Consider the following 23,596-nt stretch of genomic DNA (forward strand, 5'->3'; position numbering starts at 1 on the left):
GAATAAAGGAAAATAATCTATTCTGAACTATCCACTCAAAACTTATTCATAAAGAAAGGGAGAAGAGCAGACCATGATGTGTCTGCTACTTTCTGACACACACATATATAGTTATCTTGGCCCTAATCATTAACATCACAACTTTTTATACTAATACTGCTTCAGCTTCTAACTTAACAGAAAAGAATGCATACGCTTGATATCAAAACATATTTTGTTACTCCTTCAAACATTAAGCTAATCAGCAGGAGAGTCAGATAAAACAAAGGCCATGGCTGGAAAAAATACCTATGTACTGAACTCCCACACTTCTACCCCCTCTCCTAATTATTTTCTGTAAGTTCAAATGACAACACTAAAAAGTACAGGCTGAGGATAGCTACTCCACGACAACAGACTTTTTTGTTCAGCTTTAATAAATAAGTAAGTTCACTCTTTGCTATAACACACTAGCTCTTAGCAAGTACTAAAAAGGTCGAACAGGGATGAAATCTCAGGACATGAGATAATTCAAGAAGTCCGAGAAGTACTGCCTACAGACTAAGGCCCCTTTACTGAAAAGATGTTATAACATGAAACATCTTCTATCACAGCTTTCAAATGAGCCTAGCCATACTCAGCAGACTGCCTAATCACTAATCGATAATAAAAGAGCAATTATGCAATATTTCACTTAAGAGTTTGGAAGCCAGAAAGTCCATTTCCAAAGTATGTAACCTACAACTTGTCTCACAGTATTTCTCCTTACACCTCTTGACAGCCTGTGCTACACTGCTGGTACTGCAGCAACCCACGTCTTCCAGGACCACTTAAGGAGAGTTTATTTAAATAAAACTAGGACAGGACTGTTAAGATATTCAACACTATTATAAGTAAATCCATTTTTAAAATACTCTACTTTAAAAGCCTGATGGGTCCAGTTGACTCCTGGTTTCTGTGGTAAAATCTGTCACAATTGAGGTTCACTTGCAAAATAGTCCAGCATTGGCACAGATACTGGTTCTCAAATTATTTAACTCACTTCATTTTTCTCCTACTCATACATTCCCAGCATGACTCCATGACAGATTAATCACTTGTCAAACACGTTTATAAGATGTATGCAATTTTCAGTTCAACTAATCACAGAGCAATATACTACAAACTACTTTTAGATACCTCATCACCAGACACTTCACTATTAATATAGTCTAGAAATTTGCCCCTAAATTTGAATGTCTCAGGATAAATTAATGCTAAGCAATCTTCATAGAAATTGCCAATACAGAGGTACAAGCCTCTGAAAATAAGTATTTGTAAAATGTAAGGTGGGTGGGTAATGCCTGCATATAGCTGCAACGATACTGTTAGGCACTACTGTGATCTCAGGTGCTGCCTTTTGGTTATTCTCAGAACACTAAAATTTCTCTATTACAAGAAACAAGAGCCTTTCTCCATGACCAGACATCTAAGTTTATTAGTCCCATTATTTGTTTGATCACTAGGTAAGAAAAAGGTAAGTAAAGGAGCTCATTTCTTAAGGAACTAAACTCCATCTGTTATTTGGAAAGGAGACAGACCGCTTACGTTACTTTACAATGCTGACAGCAAAGTTTTACCTAAAAATCTACGAGGCTGTCTTTCTGGCCAGATATTAAAATTTCATATGCATCATCACAGCCACGTGGCTAGATAATACAGCACAATCACAATCCCTTTGTTATCCTCCAGTGAATAAAGCAGGCTTTTTCTATTAGAAAAATTAAAATCAATAGTTACAAAACAAAAAAAACTATTTTAGATTAACATAAACCCCTTCATGTCTAGAAAACTATCTGCTATATTGCAAGTTAACCATTAGATATGCTAAAATTGTGAAGGGGTGGAAGATAAGAATTTCTTCACAGATATTGTGAGTTTAACAGAAACAGAAGGGTGTCCATCTAGAAGACACTTTGCTCAAGCTATACCAGTTTTACCCTGTGAAAAAATATTTACCCCATTACACCCTCCTTCAATCAGCAATGTGAGTATTAGTCCCTTCTGATAAATCAACAAAACTGCAAAGCATACATGAAACAGCACTAAAGAAAACACCTTTAAAGCCATGACTCTTAACTGCCTTAAATAAAAAAAAAACCACCTCCTTGAGAGCTATCAGTTTTTTTCATCCTCCCAAACTTCAAATTGAAAGAGAAAATAATTAACGTATTTAACCCTAACTAATCCATAAAGTTGTACACTGCACAGCCCATGCATTCAATCTGTTTAAATATGGTAGACCAAAATGAGCCCTAAATACAGTTAGTCAAATGAAAGTTTTATGTTAGAAACTTAGCAGTGCCTTGAAATGAAGAGAGAAGAAAGACACTTGCACAGCACCAGTTTTCCACAATGAAAGCTCAAGTCTTTCCAAGCACTGAGGCTTTCGAGACTTTTTCCATGAAGTAAGCACCATGTTTCTGCAGTGCAGCACTTTAATGAAATTAAACCTGTTTTCACCAAATTCCCAAACAACCTTTCTCAGCCTTTGCCCTGGTAATGAGACACAGTAATTTGCTCAGGGCTTGGGGAAGAAGAGTTTGTATTTCTTACACTTTCACGTGCCTTGGGACCAAAAAAGAAGACGACAGACATAAACTGAAGGAACCAAATATCCCTCTGGGTCTAGTATGTGATTGAGCTATTATTTGTGGGTGTAAAGTACATTTTGAGAGGTTTCTTTGTACCTGAATAGTCCCAGGCAAGATCCATGGGAATCTAATAAAGTTTTAGGATAGCAGACTACAGAGGCGGAAAACAATTTCAGTTTTCAAATCTTTCTCTACAGACAAGCCAGAAATTGCCCCCTTCCCAGCCTCTTTCTTTAAAGGGGAACACTGTGAAACTTGAGATTACTGGATCGCTACACGGTATCAGCAGCTACAGCATTGATTACAGCTTTCATAGGTTTCCTTATAAAAATCACAAGATATGGCAATGTTAACATGATCCAAGCTGTGTTTCTCAACCTCTTTTGAAAGAGCAAAGGGTCATCCAAACAAGAAAACAAATCCAAAGACCACCTAAGTTTTTTGCAAAAAAAAAAAAAAAAAAAAAAATCCAAGGGACCAACCTATGTAATAAAACCAGTTTTATTCAAAATAATCCAAAGTTTCGAACACACAAGTTAGACATTGCTACTTTTATTCTCCCTTTAGTATGTTTGTTTCCTTGCTTGCATGTATCAGAACAGGTATATGACATTTTTATTGGGTTTGGCTCCATTTTATTTTAAACTGTGTTGACCACCTTCTGATGTCTAACAGACCACTTGCAGGCAACGGACCATGACGGATGCAGAGACACAACAGGATCAACTGCAATCCTGTGCTCTTGCCGAAGTCATGTGAAAGGACTGTCACAGCGGCAACATACTGGACACTTTCCTGATCCCTGAGGTATCAACTATTGCCATTACCAAAAGTCTCAGAAGACAGCAGTTGGGATTTGGTAGGACCGTGAGGACTGGGCTATCTTGCTGCTAGCAGAGGTAATTCTTCCTTCCTTGAAGCACACTACCGGGGTGACAAAGGAGCACTCTCATTCTGCAAGTAAAGAATTTCAATTTCCTCCATATGTATTAGTGGTAGTGTTTGGTTTGGTGGGCTTTTTTTTGGGTTTTTTTTTTTGTTTTGGGGGTTTTTTTTAATAGATGAATGTGCATACAGCTAAGTGGAAAGCCATACCATGCTTATAACTGCCTATAGATCTGCATGTATCATACAGTCTTGAATGCAGAAAATATACAAAAAGGAGACATTTGGTTTACCCAAGATGAAGGTATTCAAAAGCAAATAAAACCAATTAATTTAATAATCATAGGTTTTTTTAAGAATTAGCTAGTCTTCTTTGCTACTACCCAGCTGCATAAAATACACAGCATGCATCTGAGCTTACTCAAAGACACAGAAATGTCACTTTAGGAGCTGCAAAAAAAGCTTGAAATGCAGAGAATGAGAAATCAAACTATTTTTGCAAACAGGGATCCCTAACTTAACAGAAAGTACTGTGAAGACTTCCAAAAAGGATTTCTGCAGTCCCTCATAAAACAAAAGTTGACATGCAATTTAATTGTGTCCTACTAGGAGAGATTAATGCTGCAGGTGGACACACAAGAAACCTGCAACTCCTGTTATTTCCTAGAGAACAGGCACCATGCCCACAGGACACTTGTACCAGTGGGACACCCATCCACCAGCATTACTTGTCAGTACTTAATTCGGAGCTTCCCTCTTCCTCAGCTCTGCTGGCAACAGGATTGTGAATGCTGTTCAGGCTACCCAGTGCAGTAACAGCGAGCATAAGCTAACTGAGCTGACAATAACACAATAACATGTTCAACAGGACACCAAGATCCACAAGAGGACACATGTCCAAAATAAAACTTTAAGAGCTCCTTTAAAAAAAAAAAAAAGAATACAAGTTCCCACAGGCAGATGTGACTGCTCATTTGACCACAGGGAGACTGTTATTAATACACAGATAAGTCCATATTTCTAACGGTGAAAATCCCTCAGATCTAGTTCTAACAAAAGGAGCACGCCACAAACTTCTCACTAGTCCCATAGTGAGTGCTGTCAAATGTGTGCCATGTTCAGTATGCAACTCAGAAGTAAAGAAAACAGCAGGCCAACAATACAGGATAAAATGGGGCAATGTGATGAACACGACCACTATAATGTATAGTCCTGGTTCTCCAGCCACTGAAATACAGCCCACCTGGAATGAAACAAAAGAGCTGCTAAACATATGACAATACTGTCCCATATTTAAGGAAAAGAAATGGCTGTGTGCCAAACTTGAATTAATCACCTAGTTTCTGGAGGCAGACTAATTCAAATCGATCCAAAAAAACATATGAAGAAATACCACATCAAAGCTTTTGCAGGGCAAACCAGTTAGGAAAAGAGACAAAAGACATCATTAGTGTATTAGGTTTTACCAACTTGTACTGAGATTTACTATACATTATAACAAAAGAACTAACTTAATGGTTACAAAGCAATAAAAGACAAAAATAACGGATTGTTGACAACTGTCAAGAGCCAATGGCCAATGGCCTAGGACTCTCATCTAAACTGGCACCTCCAACAGAAACAAAAAAGAAAAATTGTAAAGCCCTACCTGATTTTTTTCAGTTCAATTTTTTGGGGTTTGTTTTTTTGTTTGGTTTTTTTTTTTTACTTCTTTCTTTCCAAAAGACAACATTACATAGAAGTAAACATAAATATAGAAAGAAAATGTGTACTTATATTTAAAAAAAAATCCTGTCTGACAAATCATTTCTATTTTTAGAAAGGTTTTAAACAACAAGAGGCAAAAAAGCCCCCCATCTTAGAATCATAGAATTGGTTAGGTTGGACCATTGAGTCTAACCGTTAACCTAACACTGCCAAGTCTACAACTAAACCATGTCCCTAAGCATCACATCTACACATCTTTTAAATATCTCCAGGGATGGTGACTACTACTTCCCTAGGCAGCCCATTCCAATGCTTGATATCTCTTTCAGTGAAGAAATCTTTCCTAGTATCCAACCTAAACCTCCCCTGGTGCAACTTGAGGCCATTTCCTCTTGTCCTGTCACTTGTTAACTGGGAGAAGTTAACAGTTCAGCTGCTCCTCATAAGATTTGTGCTCCAGACCCTGCATCAGCTTCGTTGCCCTTCTCTGGACACGCTCCAGCGCCTCAAGGTGTCAAGGACAGTGAGGAGTCCAAAACTGAACACGGTATTCAAGGTGCTGGGTACAGGGGGACGATCACTTCCCTGGTCCTGCTGGCCACACTATTTCTGATACAAGCCAAGATGCTGTTGGCCCTCTTGGCCGCCTGGGCACACTGCTGGCTCATATTCAGCCGGCTGTCGAGCAACACCCCAGGTCCTTTTTTGCTGAGCAGCTCTCCAGCCGTTCTTCCCCAAGCCTGTAATGTTGCATGGGGTTGTTGTGACCCAAGTGCAGGACCCGACACTTGGCCTTGTTGAACTTCATACAATTGGCCTCGACCCATCAATCCAGCCTGTCCAATCTTCTGTGTAAGCTACCCATTCAAAAGAAAAACTTATAATTGAGACTTAAAATTTTAAAAAACAGATGTTCAGAATACATCATTTTCTCTTTCCAAGGTATAGAAACACTTTTTGTCAGCTGACTCTTGGATGCTGCGTATGACAGGAACGGCAAGTCATCACGTCTCTGGGTGCACTAAACTGCTGGTTTTACTGAAGTTATACTGTGCTTTGAGCTTCTACCAGAATACAGAATAATGAAACCAAGTATAGCAGGAAGGCACAAAGATCATTTTAAACTATATTTTGAAAATAAAAACAGTTGGGTTTTTTTTGGTTTGGGGTTGTTTGTTTGTTTGGGGGTTTTTTTAGTAATCATTATACACATGTTTATAGTGAAGTGAATATGGGATAACCCCCCTTTATTTTGATGAAATTTATTTTCTTCCCAAAGCAATGTTAAGCAGTACCTACATTACAATGCCTATTGAAAAAGACATGAAAAAAAAAGAGTTTAAAAACCAGTGAACAGGAGTAACAACAGAAATTATCATACTGGAAAAAGCAGAAAAATAAGCATGGTGAATCTCGCTTTTCATTCAAAAGTCCTGTTCTGATTAGCAGTACAGAGTATAAAGTCATAGCATAGATGAAGGATTTTGAGTTTTTCAGTAAATCTGTGAAAGGTAGAGCAGACCAAGTTTTACGCGCAAATACAGGCATTTGACATCAGAAGAGCAAGGAGCAATTACTTATGTGACAACCATAGTGCATAGGGTGAAGAAATACGTTAATACATTTCCTTTAAATTTGTACCATCATCAGAAACATTTCAAAAGACACAGTTGTGATTTTTCATACTTTTGTTTTATTGTCTGTACACAAAGTTTAAGATACATTTATACTCTCATTCTTACCTTCAAAAGCCAAAACAGAAGGTCATAGTTAAACGGGCAAGCTATGAAACCATCAGATTTTACAACAGACAGAAATTCCTAGCTTTTACTTCCTCAGATTTCCTCAGATCAGGTTGTAAATTTATAGATCTAAAGAAATGACACTCAGGAAATAACACATCAGCAATCCCGGCATGCTTAAGAGAGTTGCTGGATCCATTTATTGCAGAAGAGTTTCATAAAGATGAAGGCCTGAAGAGACCATTGTATTATCTATGTTCATCTTCTGTTTCTTACAGAACATCTGTAACATTTCATTGCTCAGCCTATAATAAGCCTCATAATTAGGCTACAGTGTTCTAATACAGAAAAAAACCTGAGCCGCTATATATGCGGCAGACGACCACAAAGGCCAAGTCATATGCAACACTAATTATTGGCAAGACTATACTTCATGATTCCACCAAGCAATTTATACTGTTATTGCATATGATTTCCTCTGCAGTACTCTCATAATCAATTTAATTTTAAGCGCTTTAACAAAGGCTAGCAACCAAATGTTTATGAAAGACAGTTTCCTATATCACTTCAAACAGCCACAAGCATGATTTGAACACTGTAAAACATGCAACTCTGGGACATTTAAATCCTATTTATTTAGTTCCAAGTCAAAGATAAATTAACAGCAGTTTATGTTGCCTTAAAGCATCCCATATAGAGGAGTAGATATGAAGACTTCTAATGGAGTTAGGTAATCTTTAACAGTTCAAAAATAGGAAGTTGATGCTTCAGTTCTAAACTGGGAAGAAAAAGGAATTCAGATGAATTCTTAATAAAAACATAAGTGGCTGCTAGGAAAACTAAACCAAGGGGTTCCTTACACTTCACTCAGGTTTGGCTTTGTTTAAAGGTAAGACCAAATGTCCAAAAGATACAAAACACAATAACACTCACTGAAGTAACAGGAAAAACATTGGTGACATTTTAACCCTCAATACTAAAATCTACTAGCAAGACAAGAAAAAAAAAAGTATGGAGAAAATAAGTAGCAGGAATATTGCATCACTGCAAACAAAAGAAATACTCAGAAAAGCTTAAGCAAGAACATAGTACTTGTAGCATGACATTACAAACTTGTTTTGTGAACTACATAACCTCTGCTATCTGTGCATTCTCACGTACTTCTCTGTCAGCCTATGTCAGTAAAGTACTTCACTCTTTCTGTTTTGGGATCCTCCTGCTTTCCAACTCACCAGGACTACTTGCTCTTGGTTGTTTTGGATGAAGTCCCAATGAAATAACAACGCCCTTAAGTTGAGCCTCATAGAGTTCAAGAAGCAACAGGTGCTCAAGGGAACCTTCAACCTGGGTCCCTAGCACAGCCCCTGACAGTGCACGATTTTTTTCCCCAAACGGGAAAATGGAATTGAGATACAGCCAGCCTGAATGAAGAGCAAGAAAGCAACCTGTTCCCAGACAAGAACTTCCTTAACTTATATTTTTGGGTTTTTCCTTAATGCTGCAGAAGTGCCCCTGAAGTTAGGCTGATCACATCCTGATGGGATTTGCTTAACCTACTTCCTATTACCCTGGGTGCCTCGCAGAAGCTGTCTTGATCAAACCCAGAGCTCTGATTTTTTAAATTTTTTTTAATTCCATGGCAGTAAAGGAATCCCCATTGTAAAAAACAAAAACAAAACAAAAAAAAAGAACCAAAAGACCACCACCCCCCCAAAAAATAAAAAAAAAAAACTGTACACCTGTATGACTATATTTTACTACTACTTCTTTACTTTAGAACTGTAAAATCACTTAAAGAATGAGGTAGTGGGCTTGGGGTTTTTTAAACAAAGATACATTTGTCATAAAAAGTGCTCATCCCCAATCTACGAATTCAGGTCATGCTTATCAAAAGCTTGAACTTGAAATAAGCCTGTGAATAAGATGCACAAAACTAAATGAAATTAGAGGAGACAGTGATGATGTTCTTCCCGTTTACCTAACAGACTGGTGGTCAAAGGATGATAGAGGAACCCTTACCAAAATCATCACTACTTCACTACTGTCTTCATGATTTTTTAACTAAGTCCTACAAGTTTGGTTTTCCTTACAAATCCCAAAACATGTTTTGTTCTGCATTGAATTAAATATTTAGTGCAAAGCAAAAGGATTTTTTCTTTTTTTTTTTTAAATTTTTCCTCTCTGTTAAAAAACTCCAAGACCTTTTGGTTCAACCAAAACAAAGCATTCCCTCCCCCCCAATCTCTTTGCACTGAATCTGTACTTGACTGCTGAATCAAAGGTATTAAAAAAAAAAAAAAAACAAAAAAAAAACCAAACAAAAAAACCCCACACCACCAAACCAAAACCACCCCCACCACATATGGACCATACACTTTTAATTTTAAAATCAAAAATGCTACACCTCTCTTAAGTCAGCCTTTTTTCATGTACTGTTTTGACTTCTGAAATGCTAAAACCCCTTGCCTAACAAAGAGATGTTTGATTCTCTCTCAAGCTAGCAACTCCTTTCTTCTTACATTCACATTTCTTTTGTTGTCTCTCCTCTTTCTTCACTCTTCTGCTTCTAACTCCCTTTTAGATTAGCACGATTTGGTTTTCACTCCATTTTTTCCACAAGAAGGCTGCTTTAATAAAAAGGAGCCAGTGTCGTCCTAGTGAGAGACTCTTAAGGCAGCTTCTTCACTTGTACTGTCCCCAATCTTTTTTTTCCTTCCACAACTTACCATTTCCTTTTCATAGGCACTCCTCCCATTCATCTTCTGTTTAGTTTCAAGATCTGTGTACTTTCCTGAAGTACCTCTTACATCCCTAGTTTTCTTTCCTTTCTTACTTTCCATATGCCTTGTTTAAGCTTGCATTTTTTGGCCACTACTTCTTTTCCCACTATATTCTACTTCTAGATCATTTCATCATCACTAATACAATTAAGTATTTAAAGCTATTCCCGTAGCCATTCTCATAGCTTTAAATACTTCACTCTCCCCTTCTTCTCATTCTGGAGTCTCAAAAGAAAAAAAAAAAAACAAAAACAAATGCCTTTAGTTGTTCTTACCATTTTTCATCACAATTCTCTCATTAAACCCTACCTGTGAGAATTTACTGTAAAGCATATACTTTACAATTTACAAAACCACACCCAACTGATATATTGCATTGTATTGAGAACTTTACAACCTGGACAGAATGCATAAAGCTATTCCTTGCCTTCCAATGAACACTTTAATTTTCAAAACAGCCCATGCTAAGTCACAACAAACTACTACAATAAAAAATGTTTTTAACTATAGCACTCTGTCAACATGCATTTGAGTTTTTCTGCTTGAAGACTGATGATATGCGCTCCCTTTCGCTCACTGGTGTCTCATTCTTGCTGATACCACAACATTGCAAAATAAAGACTCATCTACTTTGGCCAACATTAATTTTAAACATTCAGTTTCAAGTGTTTGGAGTACATAGAGTTTGTTTACAAGAGGTTACAATGTTACAAGTCATTTTAATCCTCATGCCTTAAAAGAAACACAACATTCATTCTAACAAACTCAGTTTAAAACCCCACCCTAACCTCTGTGATACTTAGTTTGTCATTCTTAAATCAGCGAGAACACTCTAAACAGTATGCTGGGAACACAACCTGGCAGACAGTTGAAACTGTATCCACTGTCAATTTTGGAAAATCTAATTACTTTTTTTCAATAATTTTCTCATAATTTGGACTGGTCCAAAGATCACTAATTTGGAAAAGGAAGGGGAAAAAAAAAAGAAGAAATCAAAGGTATTACAGTTTAAAGGAAGATCACTTGCTTTTTAATTAAGTTTGTTCTATTTCACACTTTTAAACCTTAACAAAATTGATTAATAGTTTCTTTATTCATCCTGATAATCCTATGCAGAGTCTTAAAATACCTAAGACTGTTTTGCTTGTTTTATTGGTTTTCTCCTATTTGTCTGCACGTTGAACCTTGTTACAAAATAGACTATAGATTTTTTTTAGGATGAGTTAGTTTGTTGGGTTTTTTGTTTGTGTTTAACTGTGTCTGGATAACACCAAATCTAAATAAGGTATGGCCTTAATCTCTGACTCAATTCTGCATAACAACTAACAACAGAAAAACAACTATCTTATTTTTAAACTAAGATCATACAAAAGATTGAAGAAATTGTTTTACCTTCCATTTCTTCCATAGGCACCTAAATCCTCAAAAATCTTGTGTGTATACACAAGATGTCTTCTAAAAATGCTACCCTTAATTATACTACTTACAAAATTATGCACACAATTAACCAGAAAGGAAACTAAACACAATATGAAACACTGATATAAAGGAAAAGAAACAAATCAAAAAAGCATATAGACAATCAGAGTGTACCAGGGTATTTACAACTCAGTATCACGTTAACTTGGCAATGAGGTTTTAACAGACCAGAAACAGTCTGCATGTAACTTACTTGCCCCTGGCATAAGAGACACACCCGAATTTGAAATAAAGATAGCAGCTATCTCAGCAAGATGGCACATCACTGTTACATGAAGTTGAGCTATGAAGTCCTTAGAATACTTACCACTAAATCCCAGTTATTTTGTTCAAGCAACGTTATAGCTTCATCAATATTTTCAATACCAGTACATGCCTAAAAAGAAAAAGAAGCAGCAACAGAATTAAAAGCATTGATCAAAATCAGAGTATTAATACTTAAAATGTAATTCATTTCAGCAGAACAACAGGAAAGGTCTTTCATTTCTGTTAGGAGAGAGTATTCCAGAAATCAGGTTTCAAGATTTAAACTTCAAACATTTGGATATAATTCCCTGTTCCACCAGAGGATTCTTGTGTAACCTTGAGCAAGGCACCTACAGAAGCAAGACAAAGTAGTTATTTGTAAAATTAGGACAATAGTGCTGTCCCATAAAGGTGTTTTGAGAATTCTATGTTCAAAATTATGAAAGACTCATACTGCCTTAAAAGGGAGCACAAAAAGACTTAAAATTATATTTGAGATGGCAGAAATATTTAGGCTAAAGCCAGAAACATATATATAAACCCTACTGCCTCCACCATCATCTTCTACACCTAAACATTCTGGGTGTTACACAGCGCAGTGTAAGAGGAAAATAAGGTGGCGAGTATGAATTTTTGATCATCCAAGTGCCAGCTTACTACAGCATGTACAAACGAGCACCCCTTGTGAAACTATTTAAAATGAAGACCACATAATGAAACATTTACAATGTTTTCCTTTCAGACAGAATGCTTGCATGTTGTTCTAGCCCTATACGCTGCCTTTACCTAGTTCAAGAAATCTAATACAATAGCATTTTTGAAGTAGTGATAATGTCCCACAAAATGGTATTGTAAATTGAGCTTAATTCCAAATGCAAGAGAGCACCTCTACTCAGAAAAAAATCCTTGATGCAGCATCCTGCATTCTTTTTTTGATACCCATACCTTTTCAACCATTCAACTTCAGCAGGCAGAGCATGGCTATTCATTCTGCCACATATTTGCTACCATTCATATTGAAGGATATCAGATATATTTCACCAGAGGGGAAAAATGGAAACAGTTAAGTTTCTTTCTGGAATTTATCTTTCATCCTAATCAAAGCTATGCTCTGTATTCAAGCACACAAGATAAGTTCAGACTTTTACAAGATCTGAAATATGATCAGGTTCCTTCTGCTCCACCACACAGTTATATAAAAAAGAAGTTTATATAAACTAATTAAAAAACCCCAACCCTTCAACAGTAATAATACAGAGTTAGATATCTGCAAACAGATCGGTTCCTGATTCCAAAGATATATAGTCGTGTTTTTCCTTTATGTGATAGGAGAAAAAGGGGGCTAGGCACAGAAATACACACTTTTTTTCTCCCAGGACATAAAAAGCCATCAGGTCATACATTTTCCATGCTCTTTTCTCCCAGTTTACAACAATGAAGAAACAAAAAGTAGACAAGAAATCACAGAGAAATTCAAGGCCAATTCTCTCTTTCCAAATTCAGCACTCTAGAATTCCACACTTACGAAGCATTACATGAGGTATGTCTGCACAAAATGGACAAGTCCTAAGGACCACAAGGATCACAAGATAACATTTTAGATGGTTTTTTGCCTGCAGAGGGGAGGCAGCAGTTTCTATTGATCTGCAGTGCTCTCATGGCCAGACTGATTCTCTATGGAACAAGCCAAAATTTCTTCCATAGCTCACAGGATGTTGTGCTAATACTCAATTTCACCCACTTTGCCTCTGGAGTGCTAAAAAAAAAATATTAAAAAAAAAAAATACAGTTTTGCGCTTCAGAAGCATCATCTTGCCTTCCAGTACTTCTTGCAGTTACTTCTGAAGTTAAAAAAGAGACAACACTTTAACACATTCCCTAGAAATGTGAAGGTTATATGCACTTAGGCTAGGTAAGCTTGAGGAGCGCAGGGCTTGAGCTTGTCACTTCTGAAATCGCAGGAGGGTTCATATGACCATAAACCTGCCACTGAAACTGATGGCGACAGCTCTGCTGCAAAGTAATCTTACTTTGAGAAAAAGTTTTGCAGAAGTGACAGTCTGAGGTTACAGTTAACTGAAATACAGTTAAAACTCAGGTCATTACAGAAATAAAGAGTTACTGTTTCTCATTTATCAGCCTTGCAAACTCTGCATGACCTTTCTAAGAACTAAGCTGTGTTCCAACCTACAATGTGTTGTTTTCAACCCTGGGCTGTGCAGATGAAGTCTTGAGGAAGAGGGTACTTCGAATGCAAGGCTCAAATACCGGTTTTAGTTGCTCTCTCTTCCTTGTCACCCCTGCAGCTCAGCTGACTAGCAACTGTCCATATTCACACTCTTAGGCCCATACTAACCACAAATCAATTCAGCTCACTTTGACGTACTTTTGAGATAAACTAAACAGAATTAGCTTACCCTTCTGCCAGAGCACACAATGAAAGGAGTTACCTCATCACAGGGGATGCAGAGTAATTAAGCAACTAATTCACTTTTATGTCTACATTCTTCCTAAATCATCTTGTTGGTGATTTACAATCTAAAATAGAACCCCAGCTCTTTCCCCCTTCGCAATACAGAGTCATTGGGGTAACAGGAACAGACAGATATAAACGGTAACTAAAAATTTTAAAAACATCAGAATTCTTAACAGCCAAAGAAAGCGGTTTTACTGAAAACCCTTGGACCATTTTTACAGTCACTTTTAACATTTAATTTTGAGGAGTTCTAAAACTAAGATTTCACTTTCCAGATAAACTATTTTTGCTAGTTGTCAATAAAACAGAAGACAAACATTCCTGAATGACAATGAGTGAATGAACGCTACTTATCAACGTAACCATAAAAACACCCTCTTAATGTCACAGTTGCAACAAACTAATGTTTTTCAGAATAATATTTCAACATGAAGCAGGAGAATCAATTCAGACACCACACACTGCCATACACAAATCCCTGCCTCAAGTCATGATCACCAGCCTAACTTCAACAAGACAAAAAAAAATTTTTACCAATTAAAAAATGTAAACTATTTTAAACATAAAAGGAAACAAAGGTGGGGGTTTTCTTAACTGCATCATACCAAGCAAGATGAATTCATGAAAATCATCTGGTTTGCACCTTTTGCATTTTCCCTATGAAAGCAAGCAGGTAGCCGTCCCTCACTGGCAAGTGTGACATGACATCAAGGACTCCTGGAGTGGCAGATTAGTCCCAAAACAACCTGGACTGCTACAAAACTAACGAAGTCTGGTTCCTCGTGGGTTTGTCTCTCATCCCTAATTACAAGGGCTGATTTAAGCTTTTCCTATGGCTGTAATATTTATAAGGGCTTCTTTTGATAGACTTTTTTCCATGTTACCTGGCTGTATTTTCATGAAATTTGGAAGAATTTAATTAGTTCAAAAGTTACTTGTGGGGACACCTGGGCACCATAAGCCTATGTCTTAGTTTTTTAGGAAGGCAGACTAAAAGCCACAGAGCTTACATAAACATTTTTTGCTTGTTTTTATGTCTTTCATTCTACCCAGGCAAGAAACAAACAAAGAAAAAATAACTGAATATGAAAAAAAAATCACGTTAAATTTGTGCAGTAACAAAAGAAAAAAACCTTCAAAATACAGCAAAGTAGATGAGCTCCACAGACTCAAAACCACATCTTTGTTACTAAGCAAGTAAAGTGATACTAGTTGAGAATTTTTTATTCACAGATTTTCTTCAGCTTTATTTTCATGAGAGACCTACTTAATAAAAGGCATTAAATATTTCAGAAGAAAATTCCTACCAGAATACTACTAACTCTTGATTCCATCAACAACCAGCACAGCCTCCGAGTCATCAAGCTGAAAGAAACAAACCACCACAGTAAAGGTAAAACCTTCAAGGCTCACTGATTTGTAAACCTTTACACATCAAAAAGAAACCAAAGAATTTGTTTTGAAGGACAAAGGGGAAGAAAAGGTAGAACAAGTTCTTTCTCCTCCTCCTCCTCTCTGCATTTCCTCTACATCTAGGAGAGCATTTTTGACCTTCACAGCAGCTCCAGCTCCAGAGACTGTGGAGTCTCTTCTGTGTTTTTTTCGGACCTCACAAGAAGAAAATGAACATGAAGATGAGAAAACTATTGTTTTGCACAGAATGCATAAAATCAGATTCTGAAGATAAAGTTATTGAACGCTAAAAGAACTTTCTTAGCACCCTGCTCCTCCAGGCCAGGTAAGTGTTTCCATCAGGCAGATTTAGACTTGTGTATAATAAAATTTCAGAGCGCTTCTCCAAATTTTTTTCAGGTAGCTTCACAAATTAACCAGCACCTTGGCGATGGAGAGCTTACCCTTGAAAGATTCACAGCTGACCATTAGGGGTCCGATTTCACTGGCACAGTAACCTTAATCGCTGTTACGTAAAAGCAGCAAAGTAGCCACTGAGGAAACAGTTCGGTAGGAGAGAAGTCAGAGGGCAGGCAGACTTCAAGGCATTCAAGACAAACCTAGGAGCTGCTTCCAAAAAGCTGTAATGCAGGATGACAGACTCGCTCTTCTAAATCCCTCGCAGGGTGGTCTGACCCCAGCAGCCGTAACAGCTGGATCTGGGTTTCGAGACCCCCTGTGACCCCGTACCTCAGCAGCGCAGGCTTTAGCCTACCTCCACACCACAGGAAAGCAGCTGACTTCCCCATCTGGCAGCAGCTGCCATTGAAAATGCTCCTCCTGCACCTGCTGCTGAGATCCAGGCAGTTGTTCCAGAGCGAAGCTGGAAGGGACAACTGCTGCTCCTAACACAGAGAGCCGGGCTGTTACTTCTGCAAAAGCCAGGATAGCAACAAACAGCTGTTGCTGACTCAAATACAGAGTCAGACTACTGTTGCCCCGACAGACAGTGGGTGGCAGTTGTTGCACAGAAGCTGGGAGCAAATGGTATTTGGCAGCAAGGCAGAATTTATTTCACCTGTGGCACCATTCCCCTTCTCGCCAAGGCAAAACGCAGCAGTCAAAAGCATCCAGACGACCACATTCAGCCTAACAGCCAGTAGCTAGATATGGAGGACTTAGAAGTCTGCCCCTCTCAACATTTTTGTTGAACAACTCTGTATTTCCTTTCACTACCAACAGTAGCTATATTTTCTCCAGTCAGGGACCACCTCTAAGCTAACCCAAACCAGGCTTTAGCCTAGAACATTTTGCACAACAGGTTCAGGCCCATTAAAATCAGGCAGACAGATGGCTGTGAATTACACTGTGCACCACTCTCTCCTGTAAAAGTCAGCTGGAAAAAAATAAAAACCTCACTTTGTGCCTAACTAATCTCCACATTCACTCTGCAATTAACATCTTTAGCTACAGTCGCCCACAGTAATTTAGAGCAGATGCAAATACAAGTACCATGCTCAGTCCACTGTTGTGGTTTAATTCCAGTCAGCAACTAAGCCCCACACAGCCACTCGCTCACTCCCCCCCAACAGGATGGGGGAGAGAATCCAAAGGGTCGAAGTGAGAAAACTCATGGGTTGAGATAAAGACAGTTTAACAAGTAAAGCAAAAGCCGCATATGCAAGCAAAGCAAGGAATTCATTCACTGCTTCCCACTGGCAGGCAGATGTTCAGCCATCCCCAGGAAAGCAGGGCTCCACCGCAAGTAATGGTGACTTGGGAAGACAAACGCCATCAATCCGAACGTCCCCCCCTTCCTTCCTTCTTCCTCCAGCTTTATGTGCTGAGCATGATGTCATATGGTGTGGGATATCCCTTTGGTCAGTTGGGGTCAGCTGTCCTGGCTGTGCCCTCTCCCAGCTTCTTGTGCCCCCCCAGGCTACTCGCTGGTGGGGTGGGGCGAGAAGCAGAGAAGACCTTGGCTCTGTGTAAGCCCTGCTCAGCAATAACTAAAACATCCCTGTATTATCAACACTGTTTCCAGCACAAATCCAAAACAGCCCCATGATAGCTACTGTGAAGAAAATTAACTCTACCCCAGCCAAAACCAGCACATCCAGATAACCAAAAGGATAAAACTGGAGCCATAGCTCCAAGTACCCCCAACAGCAACAAACTCAGACAACTGACCCCCAGGGTAGAGTCACACCAGTTGTCAACTACAGACTTTTTCCCCTCTTGCTAATATCACATCCATCTGTCTCAGAATAAGACTAAGCTACTGTGATTCAATCTGATGCCTACCCTCAGACACTGAAACAGCTGATAGAGACTCTCCTGTGCTGGATGAAAAATGGGAAAAGACCTTTCTGCCATCAGCATTTTGTTGCAACTATAGCTCAGTCCATCTTTTTAATATTTACACAAAACTACAATGCCCAAAGAAACAACTACATTAAGGCACCACAAGACTCAATGCGTGAGATCACCTAAGAAGAGAAGTTTTCGCCCTTTGGGATCTCCTACAAAACCCCCAGAAGCCAGCATTAATACATCGCCATACACTGCAATTGCACAGACAGCACCCTAGAAAATGCTTACTTCTGAAAGTACCCAATAAGTTTTTATCGCTAGATATAGCAATGCAACTAGAGCTAACTCTATTTCATAAAGATATATGAAGTTTTAAAGAGAAATCAAAAACGCTGGCAAAGAACAAATATTGTTAAAATCAAACCACTATCCCTTTGGTAACTTACTCTTCAAAAGATAAAACAAACTAGAAGCATGGGAAAGTACAGGCCACTAACCTGCTCAGAAGGATGGCTAAATTCTCAAGGTCAGCAGCTTAAAACCAAAAAAACCCACTCAGAGTTGTTCTAAATAGCATATGAGATATAGCAAAGGGTATTGCTTAGCTCCTTGCATACCTCCTCTCCAAAATAACCAACACCTAGTTTGCGGTTTTATTCACCTCTTCAGTCACAACCAGACAGATCAGTTCACAAACACACTTCAGCTTCCCGTCAGGTTGTGCATATCTCCAAAGACAGAGTCTACAGCCTGTCTGGGCAGCTTGTTCCAGTGCTTCATCACCTTCATTGAGAAAAAAAAAAAGTCCTTATATTTAATTATTGTTTCCCTTGCTGTAACCTGTATCCACTGCTTCTCATCCTCAGACTGTGCAACTCCAAGAGAAATTTGATTCTATATTGTCTGCTATCACCCACTGTATAATTGAGACAGCAACTAGGTCCCCCCTTAGCCTTCCCATCCAGGCTACACAAACCCAGCTCCCTTAATCTCACCCTTCACAAAACATGCTCCAGCCTCCTCCCCACCTAGGCAGCCCTCCACTGGACTTGCTCCACTTTGGCAGTGGAAGGACTGACACTGCACACAGTACTCCTGGTAGCAGTGGTTTCACCAGTACCAGGCAGAGGGGAAGAATGGCTTCCCTCAGCCTCCTGGCACACAAGTGCAGCCTGCTGTGTGGCAACTACTTCTACTTAGAAAGAGAATTCCAGATTCTTCTAGCATTCCTAACAAAAATGAGATTTCTGGATGTAGGGTTTTCAACCAACCCAACCTCGAGTTTCCTGTTTCTAGAGTGAAACATAGTACCTTGCTTCCTTTTCCCATCCCTTACAATAATGGTTCAGTAATCAAAGATAATAATTAAAGGTCTATAAAGCAGCCAAGGGCAGCTCCAGATTGTATCTGCTAGAAGTCTGCTCAAACCCAGAAAGCTTTAGGACACTAATTCACCTATGACATATTAGTAAGTGAGAAAACTTTCTTGAAAATTCACACATACGCTGTTGCAATGGTAGTTAACTCAAATCAACGGAAACAAAGCATAACACTTGTTCCCCAAAACCAGGTAGTTAAGCCAATGTGCTCAGCAAAGCAAGTAAAAGCTTAAGTACCATAATATCAGATTTAGGATCCCTGTGTAGCTCCCCTCTGGGCACACTTGGATGCTCACAACTGAGGTTTTTTGGTACCTCGGCTCTTCTGAGACAGATGGGACTCTGGGATGAGGACTACCTCCACAGGCTGCAACACCAGCTACCTGCATGCCCCTCTGTGGCATCCCCTATCATTCTAACCTTGCAACAACCCTACTCATGTAATGAAACTGGTCTTATTATGAGTCATCCCTGGTTATTAAATTAACTTTCACTTCTTTCTGTTTCAGACAAATGCCAAAAAAACCCATCCAGGCATATCAACAGAGACACAAACTGAAAGGTCACCTACTGCAAGCATCTAAATGAAGAGATAAGGATGCTTCTCTGTTTTTACATAACTCGGAAGACCATCTGGTAAAAGTTAAGCAGATTCACCAGCTGTTCACTTAACGAAAACAAGCTAATACACTTACCAGTATCAGAAATTGAGAAAGGGTTTAGGCAAATATGCCAGGCTAAAGTTTTGCCCAAGCATTTCAACTCACACCCCCAACTATTTACAAGAATCACCGTTCTACAATTTGAGCATCACCTTAGACAAAACTCTAAAGTAAGGACGCATTAGTCCCTTTCTACAGGAGGAATGGGGAGTAAGAAAAAAAAAAAAATTTATATATATTTCTGAAGGTCACAGAAGACATTTCTACCTATTACTTACCAAGCAGACAAGACTGAACTTTGCCCATGCTCTGAGATGACTGCAAGCCTTCTGAACAAAGCAAGCAGGGTACAAAGTCTAAACTGGCAGCATGAAGCTCTAACCACTTCTTAGCAGAACTAGCTAACTTGGCACCACGTTAACCACTTTCATATGGTTTCCAGCAGACTTTGAACACTCTCAAGACTCTGGAGCAAATTCTGTTTTCAGAATACCATGAAGGCACATCCCTAGGAAGCCCATCAGCTGAGCCGAGACATGAATTCCAGTCTCCCAAGCCCCATGCTAACAGTCTGTTTAAGCCACACGTACTACATACAAAGAGCACTGCTCAAACTGAATTAAAAAACAAACCAAAACAAAAGACAGTACCCATTAATTAGTACTCTGGACTACTAAACCCATTTGTTTTTCCTAAAGCCTTTACCCAACAACTACAAAATGCTTTAGTTAGAATTATTCTGAAGTTTCTGTGCTTGTTTAATGCTTAATTAGCAGTACCTTGATAAAGGTAAAACTCCCAAGATTTCCTGAATCACAGTCATTTTGCTCTTACAGAATCTTATACATTATCACATAAGAAAAACTGATGGAAAACAGAGAAGAACTGCAGGGGTCAGATGAACACTCTTGCTTACTGGATATTTGTAGTCATCTCCTTTCTCCTCACTGCCTCAAAAGCAGAACCTTAAAAACAACTAAAGAATAAATAAAAGGCACTTTCTAGGTAAGCACATAAAGGAAGAGTATGAATCCATATAAAAATATTTTACTCAGCTTTCCATGAACACTCATACTTTTTCGGTAAAGAACAGGACCATAAGAAATGGGCCACAGAAATGATCAGAGGGATGAACACCTCTCCTGTAAGGAAAGGCTGGGCGAGTTGGGGTTGTTCAGCCTGGAGAAGAGAAGGCTCTGGGGACACCTTATAGCAGCCTTTCAGTATTTAAAGGGAGTTTATAAGAAAGATGGGGACAGACTTCTTAGTGGGGCCTGCTGTGATAGGACAAGGGGTAATGGTTTTAAACTGAAAGAGGGTAGATTCAGACTAGATAGAAGGAAGAAATTTTTTGCTATGAGAGTGGTGAAACACTGGAACAGGTTGCCAGAGAGATGGTAGATGCCCCATCCCTAGAAACGTTTAAGCTCAGGCTGGACAGGGCTCTGAGCAACCTGATCTGGTTGAAGGTACCCCTCACTCATTGCAGGGAGGTTGGACTAAGTGACCTTTAAAGGTCCCTTCCAACGCAAACCATTCTATGATTCTATTACATATTCTTCAAAACACATAAATGGTATCTCAAATAGGAAAACAGAAGAACACCGAAATCCCAGCAAAGCACAGGTCATACCATAATGCAGGCCAACAAGGACTGCAAAAAAAAATTTCTCTAAAGACATAAAAATTATATAAGCTTTTAAAAGCATCAGGACAAGGAAGCCTGCCAGCAAGTCAGTGGGACCAAAGGAAGAAGATACTAAAGAAGTAGTTAAAGAAGGTAAGGGCATACTGTACAAGCTAAATGAATTCTGCACACTCATATTCACTACAGAGGAACTTAGGGACCATCCTGTAACAGAGCTGCTCTCTACAGGGAACTCTCTCATCCTTAATTGTCAGGACAGACATATAGAACAAACCACCAGGACCAGATGACAGTCCCCAAAATTTTAAAGGAACTTAAATATTAATTTTTTTTACAGCAGATTGCTCTTTAGATCTTTAAATTTGACCTTAATTAAAGGTTAAATCCACCTCACATTCCCACACTGCTGGTACTAGCTTTTTGGTTAATTTTATTGGGGTGCAAACCAGGTGTTAAGATTTCTACAGTTCAGACAAATTTGACATTTGTAACATAAGAAATAGCAGAAATTCCAATAAAGTATATGCAATAGAATTAGTATATACATGAATATATATGATGCACTGAGGAAAAGTGAACACACCTTCTACAGAGCAAAGTCATAGATCACAAAACTACTCAAGACATCTCTGAAGAACACAAGACTAACTCAAGCTGACACAGTTTATTTCCAAAGTCTTATAAAAACCCTATCATCAAGCTCTTAAAGTGCTGACTTCCAGAAACTAGGATGAAGCAAATCCATTCAAATCATGTTTCTTTCGGCTCTTTCCTAAGGACCGGCCACTGCTGCAGATGAGACATTAGGCCAGCTGGGTCTTCGATCTGAGCTGATATGGCACCTTTGATATTTGCTCAGACAAACAACCTGACCTTTAAAAAAAAAAAAAAATAATAGAGGTGACTCAGTTTCAGAATTCTTGTCTTTACAAATTGTTTCCTGCAATAGGTAAAGTATGAAACCTATATAAAATAACTAAAGGGCTAACGTACTCTGTTCTAGTTTCAAAACATCTCTTAAGAACTTCAGCTTTAATGAACTACCTTTTGAAAGCATAACTACTGCTGCAGAACAAAGCCCTGCTTAACCAGTTAGACACAGAGGACCAGTAGATGACTGCTTTGATAGACCAAACAGCATGTAATGCATACGTTAGGGCTTTGGCTTCCTCTTTGAGCAGTTTGTTTTTACAATTGCACATTATCTAGTCAACTCTAAAAAATGGGCTTAATTAGTAGGTATCAATCCAGCCAGTAAGCATGTCATTTCCTTTCATCCAAATGATGAGGGACGAGTAGAATGTTAGGTACTTCCCTAGGCTTTTTATTCTAGTTCTTACAGTAGTTAAAAGAAAGGACTCATCTAATGGCTGCCCCACAAATGCACAAACTTATCCACTGACTAAAAAAAATACTAAATCCTACCAAAGATATGCCACATAATTCCTTTAATAAGCTATTAATCCATAAACGCATAAAAATTAGGCTTGCAACAGTAACTGAACAATAAGAACTGCCCAGATAGAGGGGGAAATTCTACCCTTTCAGACTTCCCAGCACCAATGCAATATTCTTAAGACGGGAGATTCTCAGGACCCCATAAGACATGTAGCAACTCCCTCAAGTCCTCATCCTCCCCTTTCCCACACCTCCCTCGACACACAAATATGAACTCAGTAAGCGTGTTTACTCTAAATGATCCTTGCTCACCAAGAAATATTAGCCACATTTTATTTTCAATGAGCCAAATAACTTTCACATTACCTTTCAATGAAAGCGCATTCCTAGCCTCTGGGAGTACATATAATTAATAATTTCAATATTATAATTAGTATTAGTTGTCATGGCATTTGAAAAAGGATCCTACAGCTACCACCTCTCAATCTGTTTCAGTGACCTACTAACCCAAATACCTATATGAATGGGCTGATGGAAATGGTGACATGATTACTATGATGTGAAGAGTCTTTTCAAGGTAATTGAATGAAAAGAACAGCATAAACCTCTTTCTAAAGATGAATCGGTGCTCCAGTGGTAAATTATTTAGGTTCTTACAGCAGGGCTGTAATGCACACAAACCATAGTATCCTGTTTCTTCTCTATAAATGTCAGATAGTATTTCTAATTAACTATCTGTCCTCATATAAGAGAAACTAGCTGGCTTTTCCTTGAACATCTACCAGTGAAAATATCCAAGTTACCATGTTTCTAAATGGACATCACTCTTACTCCAATTTCTTATTTGTGACTCTGAAATCTACTTCACCTTCGGTTT

At 38.6% G+C, this 23,596-nt stretch overlaps 1 protein-coding gene across 2 annotated transcripts in view; it reads right to left on the reverse strand.

The window, feature by feature from the left end:
• Nucleotides 1–23,596, reverse strand: part of LOC104131492 (FAS-associated factor 1) — a 92,195-nt gene that overhangs the window by 62,599 nt on the left and 6,000 nt on the right. For both annotated transcript variants that reach the window (XM_035900199.1, XM_009644658.2), the window contains one exon: nucleotides 11,513–11,581. In XM_035900199.1, the coding sequence (XP_035756092.1) occupies nucleotides 11,513–11,581 (69 nt within the window). The remainder of the gene's footprint in view (nucleotides 1–11,512; nucleotides 11,582–23,596) is intronic.

The sequence above is a fragment of the Egretta garzetta genome, unplaced genomic scaffold (assembly GCF_000687185.1).
Source record: "Egretta garzetta isolate BGI_Z169 unplaced genomic scaffold, ASM68718v1 scaffold768, whole genome shotgun sequence".
In the NCBI taxonomy this organism is placed as follows: Eukaryota; Metazoa; Chordata; class Aves; order Pelecaniformes; family Ardeidae; genus Egretta; species Egretta garzetta.